Consider the following 10494-nt stretch of genomic DNA (forward strand, 5'->3'; position numbering starts at 1 on the left):
AACCTATTTTCCATGTGTCCAAAATCCAAATTGTCCCAACCTACGGATTGAATACTATCTTTGAGTGGGTTCTAGAAGGTGTATTTCTGTTTCTCTTGAAACTATGGGGAAGAATTTCTCATGTAAACAGAGGCAAACTTTAGAAATTTTCATCCTCTAGTAGAGTCTTCTCTGATTACAGTTTGCACTGAAAGGAGTAAAATCTGTTTATGGAGAAGAAATGCTTTTCCACTTCGTCTTTAGAAGTAGATGCATGTGGCCAAGAGGTGGGAGCTATAAGTCAGAGGTAGTTGCAGCCTATGGCATGATGGGAGCTACAGGTCCGAGATAGATGCAGCCCACGGCATGGTGGGAGCTACAGGTCCGAGATAGATGCAGCCCATGGCATGGTGGGAGCTACAGGTCTGAGATAGATGCAGCCCACGGCATGCTGGGAGCTACAGGTTCGAGACAGATGCAGCCCACGGCATGGTGGGAGCTACAGGTCCGAGATAGATGCAGCCCATGGCATGGTAGGAGTTACAGGTTCAAGATAGATGCAGCCCACGGCATGGTGGGAGCTACAGGTTCAAGATAGATGCAGCCCACGGCATGGTGGGCTTCTTGGGCTTGCAGACATTGTGCTGCTGTGGATACCAGAGAGTTTTTCACCAATTCATCTACTCCAGTGCAGACAGTACTATTTAGACAGACTGCGGGGTTTCTCTTAGAGAAATGACAAATGTTTGATTAGGCCATTTGGTCAAGAACTCTGGTATCTTGTAGCTGTTATCAGTGACCAGTATTGGAAGAGGTAGTCTGGATTGCCTTCGTTCTCAGTCTAATTGTGCACACTCGAGCACAGTATATATCAGTAAGATAGTTGATTAAAACAAAAGCCCTGGACACATACATAAAGTGAGTACAAGCACAACCCATCACACAGCCCTTAAGGAAGATGGCAGCCATCAGTTTAATAAACATTCTATGATGCTAACGTCACATGTGTGACATACTCTTTCTACTCACTGATTGTTTTTGAACATCACTTGGTTGATAGACACTGGCCATGAGAGACTTCTCAAGCAAATTAAGCTGTGTAGGGGTATGTGTATGTGTGCACAGCATCTGTCTTAACTAACAGAACTATGACATAGTTACTCATCGTATAAGCTACGAATAATTAATGCCTGGCTAATGGTTGACTCTCAGGCTGAAAGGCAAGATCAACCAAGTGGAATTGGCTAGATCTCCCTGTGTCACCTTGTTTGGATTTACTGTTCATTTTTTTTAAAAAAAGACATGAGTTGTTACTACTCTGATCATTGGTTTTGGGCCTTCGGTGTATGTCAGATAGCAATGGCCAGATGCAGGCACACTCTGTATTGACTGCCCTCACTGGATGAATATCTGCAGTGTATCAGCCACTGTATCCACAGCTGCTTCCCTGGGGGAAGAGTCCTCTATGCTGTACAGCAGACTCCCTGACATTTTCATGGAGTTCAAAGCTCAAGTTGGTTTGGTGCTGACATTCTGGATTAGCTGGTTGACTGGAAGGACTGCTTCTTTCTATACACTGTGAAATTTATAAACCGCAGCAGCTGAGGGCTTAACATGGCCGACAAGCTCCAGCTGGCAGCAATTAAATATACCGCAGACCTTTGGCCAAACAAAGGTTTGTGGAGGCAGAGTTGCTGCATGTGCACTGAACAGACTCTTAGGTTGAGTGTTGGCTCATAAGAGATGCTGTCGACTAAGGAGAGGTGAGTGGGTGGATTTTGGCCACCTCTTGTTTGGTGATCCATTGTCCCCAGAATTATTGTATCAAGACCCTGCCCAAGTAGTAGCAAAGGTGGTCAGAGGAAAGGAACAAAGCCACCAGGGAGGCTGCAGGCATAACAGTGGTGGGCCCAAGTCGTTTAGATGTTGATCTGCTGCTGTAGCGCCAATGGCAGGATCCGCAGCTACTCCACTTTTTTTGATTTATTAATTTATGTATTTATTGGTTACCACTATGCTGTAGGCTATAGACTGAAAGGAGAAGATGGGAATGAAAAAACAATAAAAAGACATTTAATATCCATTCAAGCAGCAAAGATTCAAGAGTCTAGACCAGGGCTATCCAAAATACAATTTAAATTTAAAATTCAGTCCTTTAGTTCCACTGGCCACATTTCACATGCTCAGTAGCCACATGTGGTCAGTGGCTATGTATTGGACAGTGCTGTCCTAGACAATACCAAGTGTTGGATATAGATCGCTAGGGCCTCTTAAATGCCTCATTGGCAGGAGTGTAAAAATAGTTCAGCCACTTCGAACACAGTTTGGATTATCTTGTTAAGTGAACATTTATATCTTGTGAGCCAGCAAATTCCCCCTAGATAGATTCTCAAAGTTCACCAGGAAACACATACAGGAATGTTCATAATAGCATCATTTGTAATAGCAGAACCTGGAAGAAACCCATGTGCCATCAACAGGAAGATGGATATATCATGGGATAGTCATACAATGGAATATTAATAAAGCAGAGACATGGTGAATTAGTCATAGCTACACACAAAAGAATGCCTGAATTTAGCAATGTGACAGCGACATCCTTTTTCAAAAGCCCAAAACTAAACCCAAAGAATATAACAAGAATGTACTGGAGCGTCCTTTGAAATGTGGTAAGACTACATAAGAAAGAAAAGCATGGGAATGAGAAACACAAGATTCAGAACAGCAGCTGCCTTAGGTAAAGGAGGAACAGGGATTTGGGGTGGCAGAAGACCAACTTGTGGTCCATGATAGAGTGATGGAGTTTTTTTTTTTTGCTTTTTGCTTCCACAGATGTTTATTTCAAATAAATAAAGAGAGCCCAATGATGAGAGTGGGCCTCGAACTGAGGATAATAAGCCCAGTCCTAAAGACCAGTTAAAAAAAAAAAAAAAAAAGGACTGGCCGTGTGCGGTGGCTCACGCCTGTAATCCCAGCACTTTGGGAGGCCAAGGCAGGTGGATAACGAGGTCAGGAGATTGAGACCATCCTGGCTAACACGGTGAAACCCCGTCTCTACTAAAAATATAAAAAATTAGCCGGGCGTGGTGGCGGGCACCTCTAATCCCAGCTACTCGGGAGGCTGAGGCAGGATAATGGCATGAACCCAGGAGGCAGAGCTTGCAGTGAGCCAAGATTGCACCATTGCACTCCAGCCTGGGTGACAGAGCGAGACTCCATCTCAAAAAAAAAAAGACTAGAGTCCTTTCCCTCCAGGTGCTCATAGGCTCACTGGAACATACAGGAAAGTCACTTAAAAATGGACACACTGTCACTGAGCATGAACAAATGTAGGATTGCTGTTACATGGTCATACTCATTTTAAAGGCCTACTTGAATGTACAGTGTTACATCAATAGATGAAGAAAACAGCGTCGTCACACAGTGGCCTGGGCTGAAGAACTTCACTTTAAACTTTTTGCTGGCTTACGAGGTTTGAAAACACTAGCTTACTGTTAGCTTTTTACATTATTTTAGTAATTCTTTAAGATTGGAACTAAATTTGTTCATATGCAGTGACTTTAAATACTCTCCCCCTACCCACAGCCTACCAACTTGGACCTGAGAAGGTAAATTTTTAGTTGAGTTTTAGAGAAGAAAGAAGAGTTTTTCAGGCACTGACATTGATGAGGTGATAGGGGAGTGGGGGGAAAATTCCTTTAATCCAGCTTTCTGCTTCTAGGAAGAGTATGCCTTCTGGAAGTCCTTGTATTCATAAGACTGTAACAGAAGATGTTTCCTTTTAGGGTAAAATTGAACTCATCTGTCTTTTCTTCCATGTTGATGTGAAAAATTAGCCTTGAATGCCACAGTGAGCTCCCCTAGTCAGCAGTGTTGAGCACTGAATCCAACCTTGCCCTTGATATTGTTTGATCAAAAGGCAAGAACCCTGGAAATGGGAAGATAGTTTGTGGCCTCTTGTGAAGACAGTCAAGAAAAGAAACATAACAACAATAGTCAGTGTGTATCCTCAGGGGAGCCACTCTGCTTTTGTATTCCCTGATGTTTTGGTGGGTTTGCAGTTTGCAGGTTAAAAAATAATGTATTGGGAGTGGGGGTGAGGTTGGATCACTGAAACCTGGGGAAGGCTCTGAGGGAGTCCACTGAGTCAGGAAATAACTGTTTACACTAGAAAGCTGTTTGATTGTGTGAGAAGATCAACAAGGTGAGCCCTTTACTCCCATTCTCAACTATACTGGAGCTGTCATGAGATTAAATTTTTAAGAGCTCAGGTCCAGAAACAAGTCGCCTTTCCTTGGCTTCTCTGGCTTGCTCGGATCCACCAGAGGCATTTAGGACTTCAGCAAGTTTTCTCCTGCCTGGTAGCATGTTTTCCCTCAGCTTTGAGTACTAATGAAAATCCTGCTTCATGTAAGGGAAAGGCCTGTCATCAGTGTCAGCTTCAGGACATTGCCGTCAGTCCCTTTCTGTGTTTTGATCAGTGGGGCAGACAGACAGCCTTGACCTTTCTGTCAGGAAGATGGGGTTCTAGCTGCTTCATATTTTGCCTCAGTGTTGATTTTGCTTTCAGGGCTCAAAATCCCTGGTCTTCAAACTCTCCACCAAAGCCTGCATACTGGCCTTCCTGTTTAGCTCAATTAATTGCCCTTATACCGTCTGCCGGCCACCAGGCACTCACTCGTTTATTCAGCTTATCCTGACTGCTGTTCTACCGTAAACCAGACACTGTTCTGCATCCCAGGAATGCAGTGAATGAAACAAATTCCCCCTCTCCTGGAGCTTCCAGTCCACATGGGAGCCAAGCAGTAAATAACATGTTTATCCACCTGGGATGGAAAGCAAATGTGTTTTGAGCGGATGACTGACTTCATGTAACTTACCTTTTTTTTTTTTTTTGAGACAGAGTCTTGCTCTGTCGCCCAGGCTGGAGTGCAGTGGCGTGATCTCCGCTCACTGCAAGCTCCGCCTCCTGGGTTCATGCCATTCTCCTGCCTCAGCCTCCTGAGTAGCTGGGACTACAGGTGCCCACCACCCCCCCAGCTAATTTTTTGTATTTTTAGTAGACGGGGTTTCACCGTGTTAGCCAGGATGATCTTGATCTCCTGACCTCGTGATCCATCCGCCTCAGCCTCCCAAAGTGCTGGGATTACAGGCGTGAGCCACTGCGCCGGGCCAATGTAACTTACCTTTTGAAAGGGCCACTCTCATTACCATGAGGAGAGTGGACAAGGATGGAAGGAAAGAGAACAAACGATGAGGCTACTGTAATAATATATTACAAATCCAGGGATCCTTTGTTAGTTATGATGGAGATGGAGAAATAGTCAGATTTGGAATATATATTGAATTTGAGCTTGCAGGCCTCCCAGTTGATTGAGGAAGATGTGTTGAGACGAGTCTGAATCAAACCTTACATTGAAAGTGATGAGGAAGCAGACCCTGCCATATTCCTCTTGGAGAGCCTTTGGGCTTCTACCATGTAGCCTGACAGAGAGGTCAGCAGGACTGCCTTGGGGAAAGGATACTTTATTAGCCTGTGTAGGCAGTTATTGGAATGACAGCAGGTGTTTTGCTAGGCAAGGAGATAAGAACAGAGCTCTGCTACCTGGAGAGGCACGCCAAGCTCCTTCCCCCAGCCCCCCTGCCTGCAGAGGTTACCAGCATCCTCTCGGCAGCAGTCGTCCAGCTTCTCTGCTGATGGGTTAGCAGCGGCCCCTGTACTGCCCTCCCCACCTTCAATCGATAGTTGGGCTCTGAGTAGCCAACTGTAAGCCTGCGTCTTGAAGGAAGAATTGAGACTGGCAGGGTATGTGAGTGTGTGATATAAACAGAATGGGTTTTTTACTCTTTCCCTTAGTGCAGATCATTGAAACTTCTATAAAGTCTCTTTGTATTACCCTTAGAGAGTACAATTAATAGTACTGAAGACGTCCTTGTAACTGAACTTTTGTAAAATTATTGCTGGATTTTTGTCTTTCCAGCACCCATTAAACCTCACCAAGGTATGAGGCTGTCCTTCAGATGTCACAGCCTGATGAACTGAGTGCTGACCTGGATTCGGGAGCACTTTTCAGTTACGCCAGCTGTTCATGGCCCATTGCATGGCCTGTGACAAGTTTCTGGGGTTGTTTCTGTCCATATTTCCAACCTGACTTGCCCACCAGGGCACTTTCTGCCCTTGTAAGTAAATCTCTATGCTGCTTACTGTTAGTTCCTGTTTCTGAAGTGCTGATTCAATGTGGAAGCCTTCTCCTCTCTTTTAGATCTGTCTAGAGAGGGGTGTTTTGCTTCAGTGAGCTCCAGGAACAAATAATAAGTACAGCAAGTACAAGGCCGAGGACAGACCCAGTGTGCTCTTATCAGTCATCTGAAATATGCACAGCCTTTCCAAGACAAATGTGCACTCCTGTTTCTAGGAAAACACCAGAAAGTACTTACCAATTACCCTGTATATGCTGTGCGGAAAAAGACAACATCAGCCTACCCTGAAAGCCATAACAAAGCAGATTCCTCCGGGCAGCCGACAGCTGAATGGCCCGAGTTAGAGCCTCTGCAGAATCCCAGCCTGTGGCCTGGGCCAGGTCCAGGTCCAGGTCCAGGGGGGCATTCTTCCCCTCGCATGATTACCACGTCCCTCACCCTTTGCCCAAGCAACTGACCTCATCTTAGAAGAAGTCTCAAGGGTTGGTGTGTTCTTACTAAATGCCCAGGATTTTCTTCCAGACCCATCACAAATCCAAAGATGGCTCTCCTGAAGAGATGCCTAGAAAAACAGGGTGCGGCCCGGGGGGATCTATTATAGTAATAACCGCAGGAACGAGAGCCGCCGCTGGTGGGCAGCTCACCATCCGCCAGGACCGGGCGTGGCGGGCACTGTTTTATTTGATCTTCACAGCAGTCCTGTAAGGTAGGTGTCATCGTCCTGTTTCAGAGAGAAAACGGAAACTGAGGATTAAGGAAGGTAACCAACTAATCCATGATCACATGGCCAGAAAATGGTAGAGGCAGGATTCAAACTCAAATGAGGGTCTTTAACCACTATTTCATGGTGCATTCACAGGCAATACTGTAGTTTAATTCTGTTCACTAAATGTAGAGTATGTCTCGTATTACAGAGTGCTTTTGTCTTAGTGAGAAAGGAAAATCATTTTAACCTGCACACTTAACCTGTTGGCTTTTTGTCCATTTACCCATCTAGGACTCAAGCACAGAGGGTTCGGAAACCGCGTTGCTGCACGGGGCCCCAGGGGCTGCTTCCCCGATATTCTGAGAGCCAGGCGGAAGGACAGGAGCAGCTCTTCAAACTCACAGACAACATACAGGACGAATTGTAAGTTAGAGCATGGGAAACGAGCCCTGTGGGTCTACTGAGTTGCCTCTTCTCCTTTTGATCCTGAGAAGTCTCCATCTGATCTGAGTTATTTTCATGACTCTTGGACCTTAGATCTGGTCAAAGAATTCCTTGCCCCAAATGTTTTTTAGATTTAGATATAACTGATGGTAAACAGCCTTTACTCAAAGGAGTGGTTCTCAACTGTGTGCCACAGCCTGGCCTTAGTGTTTTGTTTCTAGATAATGGCAGTCTCTTTCTAGTTAGTTCAAAGAGAGAAGATCATGAATAAAATGTTCTCAATTTTAAGGTTTTTCTCCTGTAAACATTTCTTAAACTTTGATACCCCATTTTTGCTGCAGAATGCTAGCAAAACAAAACAGAAAAACAAATAGCAAACAACTAATAGTTGGACATTTTGGAAATGTATTTTTCTTAAGATTGCTTTGTTACTCTTTAAATATGGAGCTTTATATACCTTGTCATATCTTCAGTTAGTGATATTATTCCTAGTTGACATGGTAGAATTAAGTATTTCACTATTTTACGATATTTTGCAGAGATCCTTGTAGCATAAAAGTGCTCTATAACCTGAATAGGTGTTAGAACCACCAGCCCAGAGAAAGCAGTTGGTTGTGTCTGGGAGTAGCAAAATACTAGTTTAATTTCTTCTAATGCTTATTTGTCATCTCCTTTAAGGTAAAGCGAGCTTCGGAGGATTCTGAGTGCTGTGAATGTTTTTGGTGGGTGGAGGAATGTCTGAAATAGAGGTCAACTGTCAGGATAGTCTTCAGAGTCATTGTTAGGGACAGTGTTAAGTAGATCTCATCTCATATTTTCATGGCAGTATTTGAATGGGGATATCAAAAGCCGAATCCAGAAGGTATTTGTTGCTTGCCAGATAGAATGGCATCTTCCTGCATGTGCCTTGTGTGACCCCTGTGGTGTTATTAGAAGGTCTCTTGAAAATGGAGTTGTATTTTCTTGTTTTGTCTACTTAGGTTGCCATTATAAAATATTATAGGCTGGGCAGCTTAAGCAACAGAAATTTGTCTTCTCGCAGTTCTAAAGGCTGAGAGGTCCAGGATCAAGGCATCTTCTGATTCTGCTGCTGGTGGGGATTCTCTTCCTGGCTTGCAGATAGCCCTCTTCTCACTGTGTCCCCACATTGCAGAGAGAGAGGGGGAGCTCTCTGGTGTCTCTTATAAGGGTAGGGGCCCCAACCTGATGACTTAATTTAACTGTAATTACTTTCTTACTCCAAATGGTCACATTGGGGTTAGGGCTTCCACATATGAATTGGTGGGGAGGGAGTAACTCTGTCCACAGCAGGTGTTGCTAATAGGTTCTGCCGTTTCAGTCCAGTGCCCAGAGTGCCCATCAGTTCACTCCAGGGAGAACTTTATATTCCTGCCTTCCTTGGGGCAGGGATTTGGTACCATGACTGCTCTTGATACTGCTTTGTAGATGGAACTTTTAGCTTTTGGAAGGGGGGTCTAGAGAGTCATTTCTCAGGTCTGGCAGGACGTGGTGCAGAGTCTACTACAATGGCAGCCCTGTGAGGCTGGGATTTTTGCCTGTTCCATTCAGGAAAGAATCCTCAGCACATAGAACAGTGCCTGGCATCTAATAGGTACCCAGTACATATAGCCAGATAGCTGCAGTTCAGCATTTGTGTTCACATGTGTCCATTTTCCAATCATTTGGGGGTTTTTTAGTCACAGGCTAAAAGATTATAAATTATTGCATGTTGTCTTTTCACTTTCCTCCCCAACTCACCTCTATTCAAGTCGAACTATCTGTGGTCACTGAAATGCGTTTGCAGTAGAAGAAATTGCACAGCCAACATAGGACTGCTCCCAGTGAGATACACACATTGAAAAACAGGGCCAGAGAGAGCTAAAAACTGGAATTAAAATGAAATCAGTAAAATAGTTTTCATGAAACTCATGAAATTCATATGAACTAGGAAGAGATATTGGCATGAATGAATTTTGACTTTAAAGATGAAAACCATGTGTCTCCACCCAAGTTGTGGGTTAAATCTTGCCAGTGAATGCTGAAGGAGGCATGTGACCATGGCCTTCCCAAGTGTACAAGGAAGAAGCCATCAGGGAGTGTGGCGCATGTTCCTCTGAAGTGTCCTCAGTTGTCAGCCTGGGTCTTCGCGGTGGAGTGAACATTACACTCATCACTTTGCAGGAAAGGAGTTTTCAGGAAAAGCCCACGAGCGCCAAATTATACCTCTGACTTTTATCCTAGATTTGTAATTAAAAACATGTTTAAAGACCTAATTATTTGCGTATTTCCCTTCAGAGTTAACCCCTTTAAAGGATCTTTAATACCTTGCTCTACTGTTCTGACTAAATGTTTCCACATTTTTTTCCAGTTAGGCTCACTGTTTCACTTCTGGAAAATATTGTGTAATTATTTCCCGATGGAGTGAAAACCCCACAAAGTCCCCAGTGCCTTGGTGACTTCAACTTTGTTCTCCCAGATCGAGTTGCATTTAATTTTGTCATTCTATTTAATTAATTAATATTAAAAAGATAGTTACCGACGTATGATTTCTGGTCTGGCCAGCTGAAAAGTCTTCACTTTCAAATTAATCATGTATTCCTCTGATAAGTTACGCAATTGTCATTGCTTCCCATCTTTCTCAATTTTGATTTGAAACAGGATCCAGATTAAGATGTGTTAAAGTAAAATTTGTCCTATATGGTGAAATTAATTTTTCTTTCTGACTCATGTCTCATTTGTAGCCAGAAACTCATTTTCTTTTTTTTTAAGGTACCTATTTTATTTCTAATACTGCATGACATATACCGGTGCACACCAGGCTGGTGGGCAGTAGGGTGGCTCCTGCCTTTTAAAAAATGCTCATGAGCAACCCGCGTGACCTACGAAGCTGCTCTACTGTACTGCTTTTTGGAATTAAGACAATTTAAATTGTACTTTTTTTTTTTTTATTGGGTACATAATGTAATGAAGGCAGAAATAAAGATGTTCTTTGAAACCAATGAGAACAAAGACACAGCATACCAGAATCTCTGGGACACATTCAAACCAGTGTGTAGAGGGAAATTTATAGCACTAAATGCCCACAAGAGAAAGCAGGAAAGATCCAAAATTGACACCCTAACATCACAATTAAAAGAACTAGAAAAGCAAGAGCAAACACATTC

At 43.7% G+C, this 10494-nt stretch overlaps 1 protein-coding gene across 7 annotated transcripts in view; it reads left to right on the plus strand.

Annotated features, from left to right (window-relative positions):
* The window catches only part of VPS13D (vacuolar protein sorting 13 homolog D), a 284007-nt gene that overhangs the window by 261065 nt on the left and 12448 nt on the right, over positions 1 to 10494 (plus strand). For all 7 annotated transcript variants that reach the window (XM_032758968.2, XM_032758969.2, XM_032758970.2 and 4 more), the window contains one exon: positions 7178 to 7309. In XM_032758968.2, coding sequence (XP_032614859.1) covers positions 7178 to 7309 — 132 coding nt within the window. The remainder of the gene's footprint in view (positions 1 to 7177; positions 7310 to 10494) is intronic.

This window comes from Hylobates moloch, unplaced genomic scaffold (genome assembly GCF_009828535.3).
Source record: "Hylobates moloch isolate HMO894 unplaced genomic scaffold, HMol_V3 SCAFFOLD_9, whole genome shotgun sequence".
Taxonomy (NCBI): domain Eukaryota; kingdom Metazoa; phylum Chordata; class Mammalia; order Primates; family Hylobatidae; genus Hylobates; species Hylobates moloch.